The sequence below is a fragment of the Colletotrichum fructicola genome, assembly GCF_000319635.2.
Source record: "Colletotrichum fructicola Nara gc5 chromosome Unknown KSG_Nara_v1_contig05, whole genome shotgun sequence".
Lineage (NCBI taxonomy): Eukaryota > Fungi > Ascomycota > Sordariomycetes > Glomerellales > Glomerellaceae > Colletotrichum > Colletotrichum fructicola.
In genome coordinates this window covers 2,238,665-2,262,602 of record NW_027094055.1, presented here as the reverse complement: position 1 = coordinate 2,262,602, position 23,938 = coordinate 2,238,665, and the positions used below count along the sequence as shown (strand labels likewise).

The following is a 23,938-nucleotide window of genomic DNA, read 5'->3' as shown; positions in this document are numbered from 1 at the left end:
ACAGTGCTCCTAAGTGAGGTCGGTTTACAAACTGTACGCGGAAATTGCAATGATTAGATAAGACTCGAGCACGCACTGTGATGCAACCCGCGAAGCAAGCAGGTCCATATTAGCAGATGGCAGCTGCACAAGAGCCTGAGAGGGGTCTTAGTCCATTTACCCGCATTCCCAGGGCGCGCTTCAGAGTGCGGAATTGGCTGCAGCTTGGGGAGTGACACCCGGCGTGGTAACCTACCTACCTGGTAAGGCCGCCCGGGACGCGGAAAGGGAACCTCCACCTCCACGGCTCCCGTCCTTCCTTTCCAGGCCTTGTCTTCACCTTATTACGTCGCTGGGTCCATCCATGATTCGACAACCGAGGGCAAACCATACCTTCGCCTTCGCCTTCGCCTTGGCCAAACCCAATCCAACATCTTTCATCCCGTCTAAACCGAGAACGCCAACCAAAGCAAATACGCAACCATTGACGGCTTCCACCTTCTACTATTTCCATTCTCTTTGTGCTCGACACCCGCTCTTGTCCAGGTAGCGACAGCACTGCAAGAGCTCAATGCCTCGCCGTCGCCGACTTTGTCACTGACATTCTCACCCCTCTTTTGCATCATCATACCGAAGCTGCGCCGAGATCCTGCCGGAAACCGACGACGCCCTCCTTCTTGCTCCTCAGCCTGAAGAGTCGGAAGTCCATGGCTTCTGCAAGTAGCAAGGTCGTCCTACTTGAGCTACTGCAGTGCCGGTGACGCTCCTGACTTCCTTGACCGAATCCTCCCTATTCCCTAGTAAAATGCCAGCTCTAGTACGCTTCCACGCGCGACGAATTGCTCAACGCCATGGAGCTATTCGAATCCTGACCCGACGACTCCCGAGCCCCGGAGACCGACGATGCTTCCACAACTATTTCGTCACCCACCTTCCATCCTCGTCGATGCACCCTGACTCTCGATCGTCTGGACCTGGACATAAGCTGCCCCGCGATGCATCCACTCCCCATGTGCAGAAGCCCGGCTCTGCTCCCGCTGCTGCGGCGCTCAACATGCCCAGCCGGGATCTGACAGTCGTTCGAATTCCTTTGCGACGTGCCAAGCATCACTTTGGGGTCTTCTCGTCTAGAGGCCAGCGGCCATACAACGAAGATACAAACCAAGCTGGCACAATAAGCGTGCCAGCATTTGCCAAGAGAGGACCAATCAGTCTTCAGAGAAGGCCCATACAGAAACCTGATGAGGCTACCTCGGCTGATAGCGCACTCGGCGACCCTCAGGTCTTCTACTTTGGCGTCTTCGATGGCCACGGCGGATCCCAGTGCGCCGAATTCTTGCGAGACGAGCTGCACGGCTATATTGAGCAAGCCTCCGCAGAGTTCGGCCTTCAAAGTTCCCTGAGAAGAAGCCCTAGACATGAGACAGGGCGAAAAGATGAAGAAGAGGTTCATAGGCCTGAAGAGCTGGACATGAAGTCGGAACAGGAGGTCCGGCAGAAGATGCGGGTTCCCGAGGAAGACGCCCACGGTGTCGTAACGAATCCCGAGCGTAAGGAACCTCTGAAAGGTGTAAGCCCCGTATCAGCCAAAGTGGAAGACTTGCCAAAGGCCGTGAAAATGGAGCATGACCTTGTAGAGCAATACAGGCAGGCCGTTGGGGGATACTTCAGGCGATTCACACCCGAATTCTTCAAACAACCTGAAGAGGGTGAAGAGACCGATGGAGACGGTCCTCCCATCACGGTAGAATCGGTTCTCATGTATGCTTTCCTCAGGGCAGACTTGGACTTTATATCTGCCCAAGCCCGCAAGCCGGACCCTGACGACCCGCGCGTTGGAGACTCACCCCTTAACAACGACGAGATACTCGGGGCACCGCATATACCACCTTCGGGACACGGCATCGGGGGCTTGTCGCGCTTCAAGGGAGGGTCGACAGCGTCGGTAGCTCTCATCTCAACGCCCACTCCGGCACCGTTTTGGCATCCAAATGCCCAGTCCACCTTGGTTGTCGCTCACGTGGGCGACACGCGGATCCTGTTGTGTCAGACCACTACCGGCCTCGCGCAACCGCTGACATCAGACCATCACCCCACAACACCCACAGAAAGTCGTCGTCTGCGGCGCTATGCTCCAGCTGGCTCCATGGTCTCGGGGGATAGCTTTGGGGAGGAGCGGATCATGGGCCTGGCCAACAGTCGGTCTTTTGGAGATATGCGAAGCAAGCGTATAGGCGTATCGGCAGAGCCAGAAATCACCCGCGTCGAGATCGGCCCTGCGGAGTACTCTTTCCTGGTGCTCATGAGCGATGGCATATCGGGCACGCTCAGCGACCAGGAGATTGTCGACGTGATCAAGGAGGCCAGGACACCCGAGCAGGGCGCCAAAGACGTGGTTGATTACGCGACAGAAGTCTCGCATGACGGCGACAATGCCACCTGCCTTGTTGTGAGACTCGGCGGCTGGGAACGAAGATCAGAGGGCGGCGTCGGCAGTCTTGGAACCAAGGAAATCCGCGACAAGAGGAGGGCAGAAGCGCTTGATCCTCGACGAGGCAAGCGATAGATTCCGTTTCAATATCTGCTACGTTGCGGCTCTATTTTTTTACCACTTTGTGATACCAATCTACTGCAATCTTTCAAGAAGAGACGGAAAGCTCTCGGCCATCGCCAAAGTCAATGATGCGTGACATGCTTAGAGCCTCAAATTCTAAGAAACTGCAAACCCGCCAAGATAGAGAGCGAAATCAAAACTCACTAGGTCTGAGGCTCTAAGATCCTCAACCTCATCGCTCCGCTCGGTCACAGTCACAAGAAGGCACCAGTGCTCAGTATACTTTCTGTAGTATTCATCATCTAACTGATGTTTGGACGGGAACGCTTCCCAATCCTTTTTCTATATGCAAGCCCTCCGTAGGAAACAACGGGGGGAGAATATAATATTGTCGTGACCCAAATACTCCACGCAGTTGAAACAGAAATAAGGTGTAGTTGCACAAAAAGACATTAGCAGTATGTCGCTACTAAATGCGAGAAGAAATAACACCCTGATGCAACACCCGTCCGAGGGCCGATGAGAGACAGACGCCTCATCCTCTGCCTCCCCACCGTCTGTGTGCGAACTCATGTACATGGGATGATAGCATATGAATTCCTTATGTGCGAATATGCATGCGGAAAAGTCGTGACCGTAAGATTCGGCGCTGCCGTATCAAAACGCGGTAAACAATGTAGTGATATGAACAACAAAACGCCTTTTGCTTTTATGCTTCATTTACCGGTGCATGCCCCATGACGGCTTCAGCTGGTCATTGAGGGCCGCTGATGTGAAGACCGTGTCGCCAGGCAGACGGCTGACTCTACCGGCACCACTGCGGATGGCGGCCTGGTTGACAGCAGAGATACCGCTGCGGTTGCTGCGAATACTGCCGGCATCGCTCATCGTGTCGGCGTCCTTGAACTTACGGGGAGGAGCAAAGTCAAGAGCGGTGAAGGTTCCCGATTTCCTCAACAAGTGCCTATTCTTGGTCAGTATGTGAGTGTAGGAAGATGGGTGAGAAAACTTACGGGCTGGGCATGGCAGGCATCTCTTCGAAGCTGCTGACCAATGGGGAGTGGACAACCTTGGGCTGAAGGTAGGGACGTCTCTCGCCTGCCGGGCTCTGGGATCGACCACGGGCGCGGTCGGCAAAGCTTTCGGGAGGAGCGAAGTCGAGAGGGTTCATGATAGCGAAGGTATCGTCCCTGAGCTTAGCTGGGTTGGGGAGGGTGTTGAGGTCGGCGGGGGGAGGTCCCTTGGGCTTCTGCCGCACCGGGCCCATCCGGTTGGACACGGATGATCCGGGTCTGGTGGTGTACTGGCTGGACATGTCAGAGCCTCGTCTTGAGGGCCCAAGACGGCTAGACATCGCCGATCCGGCACGTGGCGGGGGTGGTCCTCTTCCTCTGGGGCCGGGACCGGGGCTGGCCATGCGTCCACCCATCGAGCCGTGCATGACTCTGGGAGGGGGCGGGCCGCGGAAACGGGAGGCGTTCGGCGGCGGAGTCATGGCACGACGAGTGACAGGCTGAGCGTAGGGCATAACGAACGAGTTCGTATCGGGGTCGAAGTAGGCATCGCCTCCCGGGCCACCCATGAAGCTCGGGTCGACATCCTCATAGTACTGAGGGTGTCCCGGGGGAGGGCCACGGCCTCGGGGGCCGCCCATGGGAGGACCGCGAGGCGGGGGCTGTTGGCCACCAGCGCCCGGGTTGTCGGGGTCGAAGTACTCCTTGTAGAAGGATCTGATTCTGTTGGCACGCTCTTCAGGATCTTCTGACTCCATGACCTCGTCCGGCGGAAGGGGACGGAAGCCGACCGACAGTCTCTTGTTGTCTTGAACCGGAATACCAAGCTGTCGAGACTCGCGGTAGTCGTTCACCTCCACAGAGCGGCGTTGAGATCGACCCCTTTCCTCATACTCATAGTCATTTTGGTCGTAACGGTCATTATAAACACTCGCTTCCTCGGGGACGATGGCTGGAAGAGTCGATGGAGCTGCCTCCTTCTGGGGCCGGGGGCTAGAGGGAAGGGAGCCGCCAGCAGGGGGTGACAAGCGGTGAGAGGGAGTGGGGAAGCTCATATCTTCCAGACCAAGGCCAATAGCCGGGATGACCGGGGCCTGGCCCTGCTCCGCCTTTGGACTGCCAGGTAATTCAGCCGCAGAAGGAGCGGTGTCCGCCGCCCGGGCCTCGGGGGCAGCAGGGTTTGCTCCCGAAGGGCGCGGGTTGGTAGGAAGGCCCTTAAGAAGAGCAGGAGAGGGTTCCGGAAGATCAGGAATTTGAGGAAGTGATGCTCTGTTGTTCTTGTCGTCGGGGTAAGGCACAGTCTCGATCTGGGGGATGATGGGCTCGGCAATGAGGGGGCTTCTGATGATTGGAGACGTGGGCGTGGCGATGACTGGCGAGATGGGCGTGAGACCGTCGGGGGCAGGAGATCCGGATCTGGACTTGGGCGTAGCGAAGGGGTCAGCCGTGACACCTGGGGGCTTGGGCAGAGAATTTTGTCTCGGGGGCAGGGTGCTGTTGGTCATGGTGGTGCGACCGGTCATACTAGAGTCGCGTCTCTGGCTCGTCGAGCGGCTGTAAACGGAGCCGTTGGGCTTGAAAGATCGGATCGAGCCGACATCACTGCCGGCATACTGAGCAACGGGGCGGTACGGGTCTGCCTCGTTGTGGAGAGTTCTTGCGAGAGAGTGCAGAGACTCACGCGAGCTCTGCAGGCCGGGAGGAAGAAGGTAGGGGCTGGACAAGTTCATGTCCATGGACAGTTGACGCTTCTTGGTGTCGACGCCCATTCCCTTCTCGCGGAACATCATGCTCTTGCGTTTTCCGCCCTTATCGGAGCTGGTCTCGCCCAGTCCGAAATCCAAGCCACGGTTCGGGTCATTCGCGTCCTCGATCTTCTGCTTGGCGAGGTTCCTTCGGTGGAAGTAGAACAGCAAGCACAGAGCGCCAACGATGGGGATTCTACAGACTGTCAGCCTACACCCGTCGTGTGAACTAGACATGTAACCTACGAGACTCCGAGGGCAATGGGCAAGGTCAGAGCGGACTGGTCGACAGGCTTCTCGCACTGGTTGGCGGATCCGGTACATTCTGCTCTCGCGCCGATGATACGAGAGGCGATCTGAATGACCTTGGCGGGAGTTGGCGATGTTGCCACGGGGTTGACGTCCCGGATGGGAATCCGGGAGCCCATTACGTAGCCATTGCCGTTGAAAGTTGCCATCGGGATATTATGGTTTCAACAACTCGGGGGGATGATTTCGTCACACAGCTCTCAACTAGCAGCTGTTCGTCTCGGTAGATTTGTCGACGGTCGACCTTGGGCGTTTCTCCTTCCTTCTCTGAACCGGTATCGCGTCTATAACAGCATAGCCTAACGGGTGGGCGTGTTGATGAATCGGTACGGGCGTCGGGGTGTTGGACAGGACGATGAACTGAACGACACCAAAGGAACTGGTCGTTGTATGCGATTATCGAATCGTACAATCCTCCTCGGAACGAACAAAGATGACAAGCGAGAGCGGGTTTCGGGGTAAAAGAGCGACAGGGCGGTATGTATCCGTAAGTTGGTAAAGAATGACTTTCGAGTTTGACCGTGTTGTTGATTAACTCCACCGATCCATTCACACAATCCAAACAGAAGGATAAAAAAGAGTGACTCGCCCGCTGGCAGGCAGTTGTTTGGATGTGGAAAGCCGGAAGATGTCACTGGCGTAACGACCGACGATGTGGAAAGGATGGGAGGGAAGGGGAAAACGAGAGTAGGTCCCTTTTGGGGGGTGCCAGAGGCAAAAGAGCGTTCAGGTGAGAGTCGATGGGACTGAGGAGGGTCAAGAGGAGTCGAGAGAGGAGCCTGAGGAGGCTACCAAGCAGAAAGCGAGAACGGGCAAAGCACCGGAACCCTCAAGCGAAGCGAAGCGAAACGAGCCAGCGGGAGAGGCCCAAGGAGATTGAGGCAGAGAGCCAGAGCCAGTGCCAGCAACAACGGTTCGTTGGCGTTGGGTACCCTGACCTTGACCTTGACCCTGACAAGCCATGGGGGAAGAGAAGGGGAGAGAGGGGGGGGGGGGCCTGGCAAGCTGGCGTGGTAGTGACTGGCCATTGACCTTGACGCAGGTTGACATTGATCCCAGACGTGGACCTGGGCCTAGGACGAGGGAAGGGCTTTCTTCCTTCGCAAAGTAAGGCAAGGTACGACGAGCCTGGGCCCTTGCCAGGGCTAGGATGACAATGGGTCTTCCACTTGCACTAGAGAGCCGTGGACGCCGTGGTAGCACGGCAGAAAACTGCCACCATCGAATGGAGTTCAATAGCAAAGATTGGGGGGAACCGCTCAGAAGCAGACGAAGGGGGGTTAAAGGGGGGGTGGTGCCTGTCAAGTTTGGGATGGCGGACCGGGGTTGGAGGGGCCGTTTTGTGGGCACGGGCGAATGAAAAGCAATTTCAGCAAATGAGCCGGGGCTGGCGCGACTTTTCCCCTGGGCCTTTGTCGTCTTTTTTCCTCACCCATCACGCCTTTCTCTGCTCTCTCTTCGCTCGTCGCCGTCTTGTCTATCGATATGTCTTGCCTTTTGGGTGCATCATCTCAACTCAGCTGAGCTCACCTACCTACCACCTATCTTACCTGCAGACAGAGTTGCGGCGGTAATCCCACTCAAAATACTAAATACGGTACTCCGGCTGAGATTGGGATGCATCAGCGCGGCGGCACACAGACTGCTGCGTCCGCAACGTTTGCGCCCCCCAAACCTCTCAATCTCAATCCCATCCTCAATCCCAATGCAAATCCAGCTCCTCCATCCCATCGATCCTCATCCCCCAGTCTCCCAGGCACAGGCGCATGCTGAATGGCCACAACGACCGAGCAGTCCCTACAAACGTTGCACTAAAATCGATACACGCGCATGGTGCAACAGGGGCTCTCCTCGTCTAGCGCAGGGATTTATGCAGGAACGCGCCCCTCCTTCACCAATTGCAGCTGCACTGAGTGGGGACGCCGCACACGCTGCTCATCAGGTTCATTGGATCAGACGAACGTTGGCCTTCCAGCTCGCGCCGCTGCAAAAGAAACAGCGGCAAATCCAGCAGCAGTCAGCAGTCAGCAGTCAGCCCGCCGCTGGATGCGACACACAGGCGCTGGGCACCGTGCAGATGATTTGCATCCATCGCCATTCGCCCAGTCGCACAAGCCATGCGCCGCCGCTTCAGACACTGTCACACTGTGATCATCCCAATTTTGCGACCAGAAAAAGAAGGGACAAACCACAAGAAAAGAAACACACTTCAATAAACACAGGCCGCCCCCGCCTGTCTTGCCCTGACGTGCCCTCAATGGCAGCCTGCCTTGGGTACCTATTCGTCAAACACCCGCCGCCCACACTCCGACCGCACACCCACAACAACGTCTCAATGGCTGCACCCAGCACCGCACAGCGCGCCAATCTGCCCTTTGTCCTAGTGGCTTCAGTGGCTTCTAGATCCTCGGCCGCCGTTTCTGGATCGAGTCTGGTCTCACACTACCCCGGCAATGAACGCATTGAAGCAGCCTGGAATATTGTGAAAGCATCGGAGCACAAGACTTGTCAGCCGCTTGTCTCTATCTCTCTCACACAGTCACAGCGCGTGTGGTGTTGTGTTTTGTCGTGTCTTGGAGCCTCCCGCTGCGAAACCGCGTCCAAACCCAGCCTGGTCTCTACCGAAATTGAGGCCGTCATCGGCTCATGGGGCTCTGCCCTCTCCTTGGAACCGCCCGGGCATGGAGTCTCGATTTTTACCAAGGGGGGCCTTGGCGGTGACGACGACGACATCAACAGGAAATGTGCAACGGGATCATTGACAATGCGTGAGGGTCTCGATGGCCACCCAGCGGGCACTCCCGGGGGAAGGGGGGGCAACTTGAAAGTCGAGCCTGCATCCGTAAAAGCCTCTCCTGATAACCTCATTCGGAAAACACGGTTCACGATTCACGACGGCAACTCCAGCAAGACTCCAGAGGCTCAGCCTCCCTTTCCGCTCCCCACCGCCCTCCCTCCCCGCAACCGCCTTCACGATCCACGCCCCGATAATACCGCTCCTACTCCTTAAACGTCTCTGCTAACATCGCGACTTGTCTATTTTGGGTGAACTGGAATACTCAAGCCATCCGCTCCAGTGGACGTCACGAGAGGAATGGATAGGGCTCGAGAGTCTCGGTGTCTCACAGCCGGGGCATGCGCGACGGGCGGGCGCTTCGCGCCTCCTAATTTGCGCAAGCTGCATCGGGAATCGCCTCTAGCTTCTCACAATCTTCCTACTAGTGCTTTTATGATGCATAAGTCCCTTTTGCATGCGACCGTCGTCTGCAAATTCGAACGTGCATAGCGCGGTGTACAACCTCAGTTGCTACGAATAGAAGCACGACATAAGAAAGCAAGCAACAACAAAACCTGCATCCAGAACCGCGAAGCGTCATTTCGGCCACGAGTGGTGGGTTGCACTCAGGCCCAACACCGGCGCTGCTGCTCCAGCGACGATCACTCCCTTCATCCTGGATGCAGAGACGTCCGCAAATCAGAAAGAAACAAGGAAACAAAGTGCCCCCCCTCAGACCAAGGAACTCCCGGCTTCTGAAGCTGTCGCGGCTCTCCCCTTTTACGGGGGTTCCATGGCGGCGACAACGGCGAGCCGGGTTAAGGGGCCGGTGGGAAGAGATAGCGGCAGTTGTCCGGATCTGCCTTGTACGCCGGCACGCACACGCACACACATGTTTTCGTCGCACCGGCAGCGACATAACCGATGGAGGGGATATCGCTGCATGGCATATCATTGCAATTCATCATCCAGATCCACTGCACAAACAACGCAATCACCGTCGTCCGGGTTCCTGCCAAGGCGCGATGTTGGTCGAGTTATTTTTCTGGTATCTTTCTCCCGAGCAAATGGACAAACGACTCCATTCGGCATTCTACCCGTTGAGACTGAATGATTCAGAAAACCCGCGATACGAACCAAAATCCAAGACAGACCCTGACTTTCTATCCGAGGAGAGACAGAAGCATTCCTTCCTCTTGCGTCTGACTTACTGGCATCGTCCGAAGAAAAAGCATCGCGGTGTTGTCTCATGTGTCGCGGGGCAATCACAAGACACCCATCACCTCATCCCAGAACAATGAAGCCACCATCGTTGACTCCCGCCCTGCCGTCGTTCCGGGGGGGCCGTACGTAGTGCAGACGACGACAAGACCAGCTTGAGAGACGAAAAGTCAATCGCAATGCTTGGCCTGCCAACTCACCAGTGAAAAGTATTCGATAGATCACTGGCACTGCCTCCCCGTCATCTAATTAAGCTAATCTCGATGGGCACTATAAAGCTTGTCATTGGCCGAGACTTCTTGGTTCGCCCCATTTACGGATCGCTGCACCCGTCTCCAATCGTATTTCACAACTCGCGGGCACTACAGCAGTCGTCGTAAAAACTTGCGGATATCTTTCATAAAATGTCCTCATTCGCTATCTTCCATACATAACTTCACAAAGCCCCCCTCATTGGATTTGACGAGCCCCCTTGTTGCTGACAGACCACCTCCACCGAGGAACGACTCTCTCTGACGACCAGGAACATTTTGCAACCCTGTTCGGCCATCGCCACCAACAGTCCTTTTCGACTCTTGCAGGTCGCACTCGGGCCGCCTCCTGAGCGCAAACGATAGACGTGATCCGACCCTGCCCATTGTATCTCTATATCTGCTGCGAGACACAGCTGCAGGCTGAGTCGTGTGAGCTGATTTGTCTCTGCTCCAATAGCCCAGGCCTGTGACAGCTTTAATCGAGTTTTCCCTCCTATGCCGCCTCGTTTGCCGCGAAAACGCTCGCTCAAGTCTCGATGAACAGTCCCAGTGCAGCTTAATCTCGGCTCGTCTCGTCTCGTTGCGTCCTGAAGAACCCCCTGTCTCTCCCCCTCTCCGCCCCAGTGGCCATCTCGCCGGGTTTCACATCTCAGCCTCGCGTGGCCGCCGACGCTGAAGTGTCCACCACCTGGTAAAACTCCGGCGCGTATTCCACAAGCCAGTCCTTCTCGATCTTGGTGATATCCCGGATGAATATCTTCTTGCTGGTCTCCATGACCTCGTGGAAGATGACCCAGTCAGCCTTGCGGTTGAACATGAGCGAGCTCGGGTGGGCATGGAGCGTCGTCTCGCCGGTCACGTTGCGGAACGTTCCGTCCGGCTGCATCCTCGCCGCGTGCGCAAAGTATCCTGCCGTGAGACACCGCCGTATCTGCTCCGCCTTTTTAACGTTGTCTTGGCCCTTGGCGCCGAGGGACTCTTCGACCGTGATGCCGAACTTTTCGAGATATCGCTTCAGCTGCGCGCGTATACTCACCGCGCGCGTCAGGGTTTTGAAGTTGAGATTGTGGTCGCGGGCGAACTTGGACTCCTTTTTGCCCTTCATGACGAAAGCTTGGTAGACGTTGAGCAGGGTTAAGTGGTCGCCTTCCTCGGCCGCAAACAGCCGCCTGGAGGTCTCCATCTGCTTGCGCTCGCCGTCGTGGTAGAACCAAACGTTGTTCCCACCTGCAGAGGTCATCGCCGCGATGGTCAGGATCTCGCTGAGGCAGCCGAATGATGAGGCGCTGAAGAGAGTTTTGCCCATCATCGGCTCGACGGCGATCTCTGCCATCCTGTAGCCCAGTGGTTTCGTGAGCTTTGCATAATCGTCGAGTGCTCCCAGTGAGTAGAGTAGTTCCAAGGCTTTGGCCATCAACTCCGCCGGCGGTGGGCTGAGGAAGTTAAAGCGGAGGACGTTGTCGATGCCCAGCGCCTTCAGCTGCAAGATGAAGGGTGCGAGATTAGACCGCTGAACCTCAGGGACGGTGAACTCGGGTAGACTCAAGAAAGATTCTTCGGTGTAAAGTCGGAAACACTTGCCCGGTCTCGTACGTCCTGCTCTGCCGGCGCGTTGGTTTGCTGAGGCTTTGGAGATGGGGGTCGAGATGAGAGACTCTATGCTCGTTGTGGGATTGTACGCCCTGAGCTTGGCAAAACCGCAGTCGACGACATAGACAATGCCGTCGATAGTGATGGACGCCTCAGCGATGTTGGTCGCAAACACAACCTTTCTTGTGCCCTCGGGCGGCTTGTCGAAGACATACATCTGCTGCTCCGTGGTGAGACCCGCGTAGAGCGGGAGTGCCTGCAACTTCTTTTCTTGACTTCGCAAGTTAAGGAGACGATCAGCGACGGCCTGGCAGGCTTCATCAATCTCCTCGCGGCCGGTGAGAAACACCAGGATGTCTCCTTCGTCTTCATTTTCGTGTATGTCAAAGACAGTTGAGATGGCCTTTTCGAAATAGTTTTCCGTCGGTGACTCGAGATAGAGTAGGTCCACGGGGAAAGTTCTTCCTTCCAGAGATATGATGGCAGACTTATCGTCGCCAGGAGTGGCAGCCTTTGTCGTGCTGTCATCGCCCGGTTTTGTCGTGATTTTCTGATCCCCGTCACCTGGGCTGGTTGTGAAGAACTTTAGAAACTCTTCTGCCTGCAATGTGGCACTGCTGATTATGACACGCAAATCCGGTCGCTTCTTCAGAATCTTCTTGAGCAGGCCTAGGAGAATGTCGGTGCTGATGGAGCGTTCATGAGCCTCGTCCACCATGATGACGGAATACCTCGTCAGCAGTGGGTCTACGAGAGCCTCTCTGATGAGCAAACCGTCGGTCATGAACTTGATGCGAGTCTGGGCGGAGGTGGCATCTTCGAAGCGGATTGCATAGCCCACTTCCTTGCCTATCTCGCAGCCGAACTCTTCCGCAACTCGCACGGCAACCGTTGTCGCAGCGACTCTTCGAGGCTAAGGTAATATTAGCTTGTGCCGTCATGAAGATTGAGATTTACGAGTAACCTACCTGCGTGATCCCAATGACCTTGCCATCTGCACACCATCCCGCTGCCTCGAGGAACTGGGGAATTTGGGTGGTCTTACCGGAACCGGTCTGACCAACAACGATGGTGACCTGTTTCGTCTCAATGAGATAAAGCAGTGCCTTGCGGTGCTTAGCAATTGGCAGCAGCGCAGTCGGCTTATGCAAGGCTGGGATGAATGCCGAGTTAAGGTCAAAGTCGGCCATGTTTGATGCTGAGCTTCAACAGCTTTTGAATAATGCCGAAAAAAAGAAATTGCACTTCGCGAACGACAGAGGCACCGCTTCTTAGGCAGTTGAAATCTGTGTATAAGTATTATGACCTTAACATTGGCCTCAGCTTATTATTTTGGCCTCAGTTAAACATTGTGTCAACTGATGCAAGCCACTTCGTGGTGTTGTAAGTGCTTTGGCGGCCTATCTGCCTGGTGGGTGAAGTCGGTGGTAACTATGTTTGCCAAATAGCCCAGCTGCAACCAGCTGTTGGGTCACATGGTAAGTGTCAGCAGTGTCAAACGATCTTTACCCGATTGGCTCAGGAAAACCCACACTCATCACCAGCCACCAACCGCCAGTCAGCGCTGTGCCTATTGAATCCTCCGTGGCTGTGACGCAGTGGCTCAGGAGGAGCTCAAGCTCCTGTCCCGTGTCAAATTGGCCGTCTGGAGGCGCGGGCGCGGCATCATCAGCAGCCCAGCTCGCAGCCCACTTTAATATCATCTCGCCAGCTCCCTAACCCCTCGCTCGGCGCAACAACGACCTTGCACAATAACCTTGGGAGAACAGTCCTTCTTAATTGTCTAAAGAGACCTTGCGTTCAAGGCTTTCATTGCGACCCATACCGATCACACACATTCCAGGTCCTTCAACTTATTAAGTAGCCGACCTGCGTAGTCATGTCTGCTCCTAACGAAACAGTGCGCCATCCCGCCTCGAAACACTCTACTTTATGCGATGTTCCCTGCGGCTGACACCTCATCTCTGCTGTGACTTTAGAACAAGAACACCTCGTCCAGTGGACCCGAGTCTCCCACTACAGTCAAACCCCTGGATCTCAGCGACGACGAAGACGTCCAGGAGACAGGAATCCTCGGCGGTGAAGACAACCATCAAACAAACACCACCGCAACCACCACCACCACCAACACCACCAACATGGCATCCTCGACACCCGCCACCGAGGCCGCCCCTCCGAAGCCCCCGAGACCTTCTACCGAGAACCAGAAGACCGAGGACATTCTGAAGGAAGCATTCCCGAGCATCGACATCGCGGTTATCAAGGCTGTTCTGAGAGCCAGCGGTGGACAAATCGACCCTGCCTTCAATGCCCTGCTTGGTGTGTCGCGTGCCCATCCACGTTCCGGCCCACAACTAACAATGCATCACAGAAATGACGGATCCCGATGCAGCTCGTAACGAGCCCGAACAGGAGAACCCTCCTCCCCAACCCCCTCGTCCCGCCGCCGGCCCCCAGCTGTCTCAGCTCGAGGCGGACGAGCTTTACGCACGTCAGCTTGCTGAGCACTTTGATAATGTTGGCAACTATGAGGCTAGGACTGCGAACCGCAGCCCCGGCGGTCGCGTCAGACGCCAGCAGACTGGTCTTGAGCCCCGAGTGAATGCCGAGGACCGTGAGCACAACTTCTTCGACGACGAACTCCCAGTCATCCAGGAGAAGCTCCGCAAGGGCTTCATGGAGACCCAAGGCAAGGTGAACAGCTGGATCACGACCATGAAGAAGAGGTTCGATGAGGAATTTGCCGAGGAAGATGAGCACACTCAGCGGCCTGGCCAGGGCCAGGGACAGTACGGTGGCAGACGTCCTGGGGAGTCGAGCCGTAGGAGCGGCGACTATGAGAGATATGACGCCGATCCCCAGGTGCTCAGCGACGATTTCGCAGGCATGAAGTTTACTGCGGATGGTAGTAAGTACAGACTCATAGTTGATAACAACCAACCCAGCGCTAATCGCGAAGCAGCTCCAGTCCGCGGTGATAACAGGCCGTTGTCCAACCCTGATCTCTTCAAGCCCCCTCCGCCTTCCAAGTCGCCCAAGCCTGACGGGCGCAAGGTCGCTTTCCGCGAGGGTACTGAGGAGATTGACGTCTACGGATCGTCGCCCAGAGTGTCTGCCGAGGACAGCACGGGGAAGACCAAATCTAGCAAGTGGCAGCCTCTCTCGACGGTCGAGCCTAGCCCGATCAACGACAATGACCCGTTCAGTTTGGGCGACAGTGAGGACGAGAGAGAGGCCAAGGAGAAGGCTGCGACAAAGGACGTGAAATCAGACGACAGCGAAAGGTTGAAGAAGGCCGCTGCGGAGGCAATGGCGGACAGCCTAGTCGATGCCAAGGATGGCGAGTCGGCGGGTGCAGCGGCCAAGAAGAACTGAGTAGCAGAAGGCGATGGGAGGCATTGTGAGGTGGAAAAACTGTTGGTTACTGGTTCCTACGACTTTCATTTGCAGATATCCAGCCCCTGGCTTGAGCAGCAACAAGAGCCTAGCAAAGGGTCATCGGGAGGCAAGGGAATTGGGGCACCCTAATTTGTTTCTGAGGAAGCGTAATCATCACAATCCTAAATTGAATGCATTTGCAGCAGTTGACAATGTGCCACTAGCGGTGACGAGTCAGTTGGATGTGGAAAATGAAGGTCAGACGGTGGTGGATGATGATAAGTCGTCGGCGAAGTCCGCGTGTCGTGTTGAGAGATGGTAAGAGAGGACGAATCAATGAGAGAGATCTGCATCTGACGTCGTCGTGAGACATCTCATCTGCGGAAACCCGTCGTCGGAAGTGGAACATTGTCCCGGTGAATGACACGGCAACACGCGGATGTAAACGGGGGGGGCGTCAAGGGCTGGGTCCGGTCATCAAGGGACTAGCCAGACCCCGAAGTCTGGACTTCCGGTAGAAGGCGATGCTATGTTGAGGCAAGCTGGGTAGAAGACGAGAATAGGACGCACAGCACTGCAGTAGGTAACGTCGCAGTCGAAGACAAGGGACCCGCTTGACGAGCGATCTGAAGAGAGAGGCACTCGGGTTTTATTACCGGGCCGACTGCATGACGATTGTTACGATCCCAATGCTACTGAGGGGTTGCCATTTTCAAGGTCCCTCAACGATTTGAAGTTTACTAGGAAGGCAGGAGGGGCCTGGAACAAGGGAGAGGACCTCACGAATTGGAGGTTGCTGCATGGTGAGGGGAGCTCGTTTGTCTGCCCCGCATCAAATTTGTTTTTCAGTTTTTTTTTTCTGCCCACCAGCCCGGCTACTTCCGTACGAGTTGTATGCCGTCTTGCATTTTTGCTGCAGGCGTTGCACTTTGGGGACCACGAGACTGGCTGTCATCGTTTTTTCCGATTCTCTCTTTTTTCTTTTTTCCAGGGACCATCCAGCTTAGCTAATGTTAAGAACGTGCTCCAGAATTGTGGTCTCCTCTGCGGAGTAAGGTGGTTTCCAGCGGAAATACGGAATTTGGGGTGCGGTGAGGGTACCCAGACATAGGTAAGTGAGTTGAGCAATGAAGAAAGAGAGAGAGAGAGTAGACAGCTGTCGGAGCATTACGGTGGACTTCAAGGGTGATATTCCGTGGCTTTCTCACGATCACCCAGAAGAGACGGAGTCTTCCGGGCTTGGGCTTTGGCACAGAGTGGAATAATTCCGAGGAGAGAAAATGTCCGTCACGGGGGGAAAGAGAAACTTGGAGTCCATGTTTTGGCGCGGAAAATTCTTTCTGGTTTCTTGAATTTCGAGTGCTCGGAAGCATGTCGTTGGCATATGTCTTGACATGGCGTCTTGGGGATTCAGCCTCGCACTTGGCATGTCGAGCAGAAAACGTGGTTCATCCGCGAGGCGCTATTGGCCGGCGATCTGAAGACTTGGCTTTGAGGGGTGACGCGAAGAAGGGGGGGCCTACCACGGTTCATCCTTGAGCAAGCAAGCTGTGCCGCTTCTGACAGCAAGTACCCAACTACTTTTACCTGTTACAGGCAAGTACACACGAAGTACGCAGGAGACGTAGGCCAGTCGTACGGTTCCAACCAAGTACGAAGCAAAGGTGCAAAGGTGCCTTGCCTTGGTTGGTTGGCATGCGGCTAGAGGTACAGCTAGCCGGCTGCAGGACTCGAGACGAGAGTCGGAGAGAATTCTACGACGAACGAGTATTTTTGTCTCCAAGATGCACGAAAAAGCAAGTCAGGAAACCCCACGTGCTCAACTCCTCGACAGCTCTCTTACCTGGCCTGGAAGCGCACGAGCGTTTTTGATGATGTGTGAAGTTACCACGTCTAGGTTCTGCCATGTTCGTGTGCTCCTCATGTACCCAGCTACTGCTGCATAGTAGTATTAGTAGGTACTATGGTAGATATGCGTCGAGACTGCGTGCATGGCATGTCACCCGTTCCGTTTTCTCGTCTTATGAGCCGTCGCGTGAAGCTTCCGGAGTAGGTAGGTAGGCATATGCTCGGGATACCTGAAGACGACAGGTGTTCGCGATGCAGCCAAGTGGCCCATCGACGTCTGCGTTGTGTGGGAGACTTGTCCAGTACAGACACACATATTTATGGACTGCCCAAGTAGAGATACCTGCGTGAGAGCAGAGATGTCTGTTGCAGTGCGACGTGCAAGGGTGCAGAGCTGCGAGAGGTACCCCGCACCTGCCTGTCGCTAACACAAGCGGGCAGTTCAGTGTGAGCAGCAGCAGCAGGGGGGCCGCTGGGGGATGATCGGGACGGACAATGGAAGAGCGCACCGGCTGAATGCCCCACAATTTGGCCGTCACTGTTGCTGCTCAGCCCCTCCAATTGGACAGACCGGCGCAGTAGTTGGCCAAGAGCCGGCCGGCGCCCATTGGACTTCACGGGCTTGGGTTGGGTTCTAGTGCAAGGTTCTGCTCCGGTCCCCAGTCACTACCTACCTTACTACACCACGGATACCAACCATTGACCAACCCTACCCACCTTGCCTTGGTCCCCCAGTCTCCATTCAGTTCGACTTTGGAGAGCCTGCCCGTGGTCCATGGAGCTTGCTTGACAGGTCCAGCGAGAAAGAGGAAGACCGGGAGAGAGAGAAAGCGAGAGAAGGCACACCTCGCCTGCGTCAACGCCTCACTCATACCTACCTACCTTACCCATGCGAATACCCGACCCGAACTCTAGATCTACCTAGACCCGAGCTGCCGCTCTACATCTCCCTTACGCCGCCATACGTTCGACTGCCCTCTTCTGGTCACCCTGCTGGTTTCTCTGCAACGTCCTCGGTTCTCGCAACTGGCAGAGTTGCAGAACGCAATTCACCTTTCCCACCTTGCTTGAACCTCGACGGCTATCCAGACTTACCTCATATCTCACTTTCACGCACACCCAGGTAGTCCAACCAAGGCCACCACCCGCGCCGCAACGACACCGTCTCATTGGCATCCGAACGCCGCCAACCGCCATCTACCTAGCTGCAGCAACTCCAAGTACAAGTCCTTGGGCCGTCTCTCTCTTTTGCCTGGTAAGCGTTGCCATTCCTCTAGCAGACCCCTCGTGATCTTCTCCGATTCGCTGCAAGTCAAGTTTGGTTGCCTGTGCAGTCTTTATCAAGCATCGTTTATTACACCAGTACTCTTTGCTCGAGCCTCAATTCCGCTTTCACATGTCGAACACTGATTGCTATTCTCGTCAACGGCACCTCCGTTCTTGTAATCCCCTTCTGGCAAGCGAGGTGGTAACAGGAACCAACACTCCTGGCCGGTTCCAATTAGTCCTTGTCGACCCGGCTCAGCAGGTTGCTACTTTACCTGACACCCCCTGCCACGATCAATACATCACGAGCTACCGGCCAGATCGTGCCCTGCCGTCTGGGGATCCAAACTTGGATAAGACAGCCCTGGACCGACAGTGTCGCCGGGGTATTAGGAGCCCAACGGGCAAAACTGGCGCTGACATGGGATATTGCCCTCCGCTGCCAGCAACTATGCACGTCCATTCACCACTCTCGATGCCCCCACGCAGCCTCTCGTCTTGGTTTCTCTTACCTACTCGTCGTAACTGCTCCCATACATTACGTCTGGCCATGCCCATGCTATGCTCAATGCGTTGGACAGGCCCCCTCTCTTGCACCACAACATCATACATGGCAGTCACCGAGCACCGAGGCACGCCCGGGATAGCTTCAGCCTAGCCCCCACCAACATCTCCATTCTCGCTCGCTTGAGGCGTCTTACGCAGCCTGAGTTGTTCTCTCTGTATGGATACCTCTTCAGGGGTCCTTCTCCTCCCGCGCATGTTCCGAAAGTCCAGAGCTCCAGTTACTTCGTACCTGTATGGGCCAAGCGGCCAGCCCGCTGCGGGCCAGAACACCAACCCAGAATGCTTATGCTCTGTTTATTCGTTTGAGAGATCTGTTTTCTGACTCAATCAACAGCTTCTAGTCTTCTTCAAGTTGAGTCTATACTTGGTCTCGACTGTCGCTCCATTCTGCACTCCCCCGGGTCTCATCATTCCAGCCTGCAAGAAAACACCCAAGGCAACCAACACCTTGAGCGGTCTTCTCCTCTTCCCACAAGCAACTCACGCCACCCAAGAGCCCCCACGTGCGACTCTGATCCTTCTTTCAGCCGTGTCCAAGACACTGTTGCCGCCCGTCGACGTCACCTAGTACATCCTTGTGGCAGCCACCCACTTTGCCTGCCGCGGCGACAGACGCAAGTTGGCAGAGCTCTTTTCTGTCATTCTGCATACATCCGCCTGCAGACTACTTACCTCCGGCTTGCAAGTACTGGAGTGATAGCATATTGTTGCTGTTCAAGCGAATTCCATCGCCTTTGGACGCCGTGATCTCACGGGCGTCCGTCCATCATGTGAGTCTCGTCCACGAGTTCTTCTGCGCCCCGTCTTATAAGTGCTCAAGGCACTGGCGCAGACGTACGCTAATATCTACACAGGAAGTTCGGCAAGCAAATTCAGAAGCGCCAGCTTGAGGTCCCAGAGTATGCCGCAAGCTTCGTCAACTACAAGGCTCTCAAGAAGGTATGTGAAGGCTTTTCAGTAAACCCAAATCTGTCTCTGCGATCTCATCCCCCGGTGCTCATCCGCTTTGGGCGGCGCGTGGTGAAGAAGACCACAGAAAAAAAAAAGCAGAGCACCCTCCGAGGACTTAGTCACTCGGTACCCAAAACTACCCCCTCAGGGGTTAGGGGATGGAGCAACCCCCCATGACATTAACCAAATAACACACGGCATTGCAACTGACACCGGGCCGTATTCTAGCTGATCAAGAAGCTGTCGGCTACGCCCACGTTAAGCGCACAAATTGATCCTCTGCGCTCCGCAATATCTATAGACTCCCAGGCGGCTCTTCAGGCCAACAAGGCCACCTTCTTCTTCCAACTGGTAAGTTTCGACCATGGGTCAGTGCAATGAATATCCCACCATACCTGCTAACTCTTGAACAGGAACGAGAGCTCGAAAAGGTCAATGCCTTCTATTTGCAAAAGGAGGCCGAGGTATGCACACATTTTCCTTTGTCTGCTGCAATGTCTCGCTCGACTTGTCTTAACCCCTTATTAGCTCAAGGTCCGCTTGAAGACTCTTCTCGACAAGAAAAAGGTGTTGCAGTCGCGTAATGGCGTTTCCAGACGATCAGCAAAGTTCACCACGCTCGAAGAGGGCTTCCAACAGTTCGCCAGTGACCTGAACAAGCTCCAGCAGTTTGTTGAGATCAACGGTACCGCCTTCTCCAAAATCCTCAAAAAGTGGGACAAGACATCAAAGTCCAAAACCAAGGAACTCTACCTCTCCAGGGCGGTGGAAGTCCAGCCCTTCTTCAATGCCACGGTCATCAGCGAACTCTCCGACCAGGCGACGACCAGTCTGCAAGAGCTTGGAGCTTGGGCCGAGGGAGACCATGTCACCTTTGAACCACGAAATGACCACATCGTGAGCAGTCAACATCTGCTTGGGACCGACGAGGGCGATGCCGACACGCTGCTGCTTGATACCGTAATCTCCGGAAACCTGGAGGCGTTGAGAGATCTGCTCGTTCGGATGCGGTCTGCGGCGGCTGGCTCGTCCTCGGGATCCGAGCTCTCTCTGATGGAAAGAATTACCAGGACTTTTCTTGCAGCAATCCACGAAGCACCGAAGGAAACCCTGCAGGTTCTACTCGAGACGGGCTTGGTTGACATTCAGTCGGAAGATGACATCAACGAGAGGAATTGCCTACACCAAGCTGCCATCTACGGAAACAATTTTGTTCTCGAGTATGGCATCACTAAAGGCGTTGCCGTCGACCGTACCGACGTGTATGGCAGGGTCCCTTTGCATTACGCCAGTATGCATGGCCGCTTGGACATGCTCGATGCCCTCTCCACTGGTAAGTTGAAGAAGTTGAGCCTGTGCCCGTGGGCGAGTTTGCTAATCTTGGGTTGCAGCGAATGCCCAAACGATCGATCTGATCGACCACGACAACTTTACGCCGCTTGTACACTCGATAATTCACGGACATCTGCAGTGTGTTGAACGACTTCTGGTGAAGTCCGCCCGCATCGACCCGGTGTCCGACGCAGACCATGTACCACTTAATCTTGCATGCGAGCACGGTTCGCTGGCAATCGTGGAATTGCTGCTCAAGCATGGGGCACAGATCCTCCCCGACGCCGAAGGACTCTATCCCCAACATCTTGTTGCTCGGTCCGGGCAACGGCCAGAGCTCCTGCTTTTGCTGAAGAATTACGGCGCAAACCTCGATCAGATTGACAAGCTATATGGATGGACACCGCTGGTCCATGCCGCGAGCGAGGGCAACGTGCCGTGCCTGCATGCTCTCTTGGAAGTTGGAGCCGATCCAAACATCGTCGACGAAAAAGACCTGCCGGCAATGTACTACGCAGCCTGGGAAGGCCATTTGGAGTGTATGAAGCTACTGACTCCCTACAACGCGAGGACAAAACCGAGCCCGATGGTCACACATTCCGGAGGTTTAGTTCCAATGCTGACGAGCAGTGGACCTGAGCCGATGGCTCTCGATCCCGACGCCATCCCCGAACTTGAGCTCCCACCGCCGATAATACCGCTGCGCCGCTACGGACATAACTTCCTGGACACAAAGACTGTCATTCAAATTAGTTTCGAAGAAAACGGGGACCAGCCGCTGGTGTTCTTCCACGATGGCAAATATCCCGCTGCACGCCTCACCATCTCGTCCAAGGTTTCTGATCTCATTCCCAAGAACATCATGCTGCCTTTCCAAGAAGATACCCGGCTTGTTTCCTTTCAAATTGATAACCTCGAGTCCTTTACCCTGGACTTCGACGTCTTTCCCACCTATGGAGCGAAGATCATTGCCAAGACGGTGGCACTCCCGAATACGTTCAAGGCGCTGCTCAGCAGCTCCGGAAAATGCTGTCTGCCCCTGTTTGACCCCAGACTGCGCGCAATCGGTCAGATCAGCTTCCATACGCAGGTCATCAAACCCTTCAATGGAAAGCCGCTGGAGATCACCGATTTCGAGACGTATTGGAAGGCAACAAGCCAGTTTGACCGCAGCCCAAGCACATTTGTGACGGGCTCGAGTCTGTCTGGAGACTTTGTTCGGTTGTTTGTCCAGCACACCAGCGATGGTGTACCAGTCTTGTGGCCTAGGTGGACGATCCCATGCGGCGGGATTGATTTGCCAATCTCGAGGTTAACGATGGAGCAATTCAACACCATCACGTCTAAAAGCCCAAGCCGAGACGAGCTGTCCTCGCTGCCGTCGAAGCAACTGGACGCGATCGCTGATGTCCATCGTGTTCTGGCCACGGCAGGTATTCCTCTTAATGAGGCATTGGCTTTGCTTCCCCACGGAATGCATGTCAATATCCAGGTCCTCTACCCAACGCCCGAAGAGGAGCGGACCCAGGGCCTTGGGCCGTCGCAGGATCTTAACACGTTTGTTGACTCCTTGCTTACGATTGTATTTGATCATGCGCGCGCCCAAAGAGCCCAGTCCCTCGAGTCGGTCCGTTCTGTTGTCTTCAGCTCATACAACCCGAGCCTCTGTACGGCACTTAACTGGAAGCAACCAAACTTCCCAGTTTTCTTGTGTAACGACCTTGGCCGGGAAGACTCAATGTCGCCACCAGACATCATCCAGAGCCATGGACGCAGGTCCGCGTCGATCAAGGAGGTTGTCAGGATTGCGCAGAGCAACAACTTCATGGGTTTGATTTGCTGCTCAAGATTATTGGTATGTAATGCTCGTTTTCTTGGATGCTTTGACATTGCCCGCTGATAACATCCAGGAAATGGTCCCTGCTTTGGTTGATGCCATCAAGTCACATGGGCTGGCGCTTGTGACGGACAAGTCGCTGGACCCTTCAAATACCAACTCCCTCTCTGACCCATTCCCGAGGCTGCCTAAGGGGGTGGACGGTGTGCTGAAAAGTCATGGTGTTTTGCGCTTCAACGAGTCCATCGATGTGTAATGCCTTCATAGATATTTTAAGAGTCTTGTAATTACGCGTCATTCAGAAAATAGACTTGCGCGCTCTGCCCTGATGAGCAGTTCCCAGCCGAACTCCAATTCCCAATCATTACATGCTTCAAGCGACTACAGGTCATCAATCTGGCATTATTCGTGAAAACGCATTCCCCGTTTTGTTAGCATCTACTCAGGCGCCCTTGTAACCATACTTGAGCGCACTTAATTCCTTTTCAGGGTCGACGCTGGCCATGACCACCTTTGCGAGGATAATGACTATGTACACAATGGCAGGTAAGTTTCCCAGCCCGACGTGCCCGAAGATATCCCTTTCGCCGGACTTGGTCACCATACCCGTTAGAACTAGCATCGCGCAGAGGCCCAAGTTGAGGTACGGGAGGTACTGCTCCAGAGGGGACTTGTGCTGCTCGGTGAAAGAGAAGGAGCTCCGTCTGCGCCGACGCGTGGTGGTCGAAGGGCCGGGCTGATACTGAGAGGAGCTCCCGGAGACCGAGGAGACGGAGGACTCGAGCGAGGAGGAGGGGCTTGTGTGCGGCGTCTTGGGCCTAGACCAGGCGTCAATGAAGGGGATGCCCGTCTCCCCCGGCGCCTGGGTGTGTAGGAGGTAAGCCGTCGACAAGAGGGAGGTAATGGAGAGGAGGGAGGCCATCATGGACGTCAGGCGCAATAGCGAGATGAGGAATGGGATCGTCGTGAGGACTGGCAGGGCGAGGAGAAAGGTGCGGAACTGGGCGTTGCGAGCGGCGTTGTCGTCCGCTAGTTGCTGAATGAGCTGCTCCTGCTCTGTTCGGGCAGAGGTCAGCAATCCGTGCGATTTGACGGCGAGGTTTGGAGGTTGGGGTCGCTTACCTTCTTCGTCCATGGCTTCGGGTTGCGAATCTGCTGAATCGTCGTCCGTGGGGTAATGGAATGTTCGCCGCAGACGGGCGCCTGCGCCCCTGGATTCTGCCATCTAGATGGGCCTCGTGCAGCTGTGATGTTTTGTAAGTAGTATCGTTACGGTCGCGAAGCTTTGCGCGATGTCCACGTTATATTTTGTGGTGTT

At 55.3% G+C, this 23,938-nt stretch overlaps 5 protein-coding genes across 5 annotated transcripts; 2 read left to right on the top strand and 3 right to left on the bottom strand.

Moving 5' to 3' along the window:
- Positions 1 to 925: 925 nt before the first annotated feature.
- On the top strand, positions 926 to 2,545 carry CGGC5_v009308 (Protein phosphatase 2C-like protein 4; the record flags this gene model as incomplete). The annotated part of the gene is made up of 1 exon (XM_032035602.2): positions 926 to 2,545. The coding sequence occupies one exon, from the start codon at positions 926 to 928 to the stop codon at positions 2,543 to 2,545; it is 1,620 nt and encodes a 539-aa protein (XP_031885547.2).
- A 708-nt stretch (positions 2,546 to 3,253) lies between these two features.
- CGGC5_v009307 (uncharacterized protein) lies at positions 3,254 to 5,749 on the bottom strand (the record flags this gene model as incomplete). The annotated part of the gene is made up of 3 exons (XM_032035603.1): positions 3,254 to 3,497; positions 3,547 to 5,487; positions 5,538 to 5,749. 3 exons carry the CDS (start codon positions 5,747 to 5,749, stop codon positions 3,254 to 3,256), a joined length of 2,397 nt encoding a protein of 798 aa, XP_031885548.1.
- A 4,751-nt stretch (positions 5,750 to 10,500) lies between these two features.
- Positions 10,501 to 12,631, bottom strand: DHX35 (putative ATP-dependent RNA helicase DHX35; the record flags this gene model as incomplete). The annotated part of the gene is made up of 2 exons (XM_032035605.1): positions 10,501 to 12,354; positions 12,410 to 12,631. 2 exons carry the CDS (start codon positions 12,629 to 12,631, stop codon positions 10,501 to 10,503), a joined length of 2,076 nt encoding a protein of 691 aa, XP_031885550.1.
- Positions 12,632 to 13,320: 689 nt separating this feature from the next.
- On the top strand, positions 13,321 to 14,816 carry CGGC5_v009305 (CUE domain-containing protein 5; the record flags this gene model as incomplete). Its single annotated transcript, XM_032035606.1, has 4 exons — positions 13,321 to 13,341; positions 13,421 to 13,760; positions 13,813 to 14,349; positions 14,404 to 14,816. 4 exons carry the CDS (start codon positions 13,321 to 13,323, stop codon positions 14,814 to 14,816), a joined length of 1,311 nt encoding a protein of 436 aa, XP_031885546.1.
- Positions 14,817 to 23,062: 8,246 nt separating this feature from the next.
- On the bottom strand, positions 23,063 to 23,755 carry CGGC5_v009304 (uncharacterized protein; the record flags this gene model as incomplete). The annotated part of the gene is made up of 3 exons (XM_066152154.1): positions 23,063 to 23,148; positions 23,227 to 23,676; positions 23,743 to 23,755. 3 exons carry the CDS (start codon positions 23,753 to 23,755, stop codon positions 23,063 to 23,065), a joined length of 549 nt encoding a protein of 182 aa, XP_066008458.1.
- Positions 23,756 to 23,938: the final 183 nt, after the last annotated feature.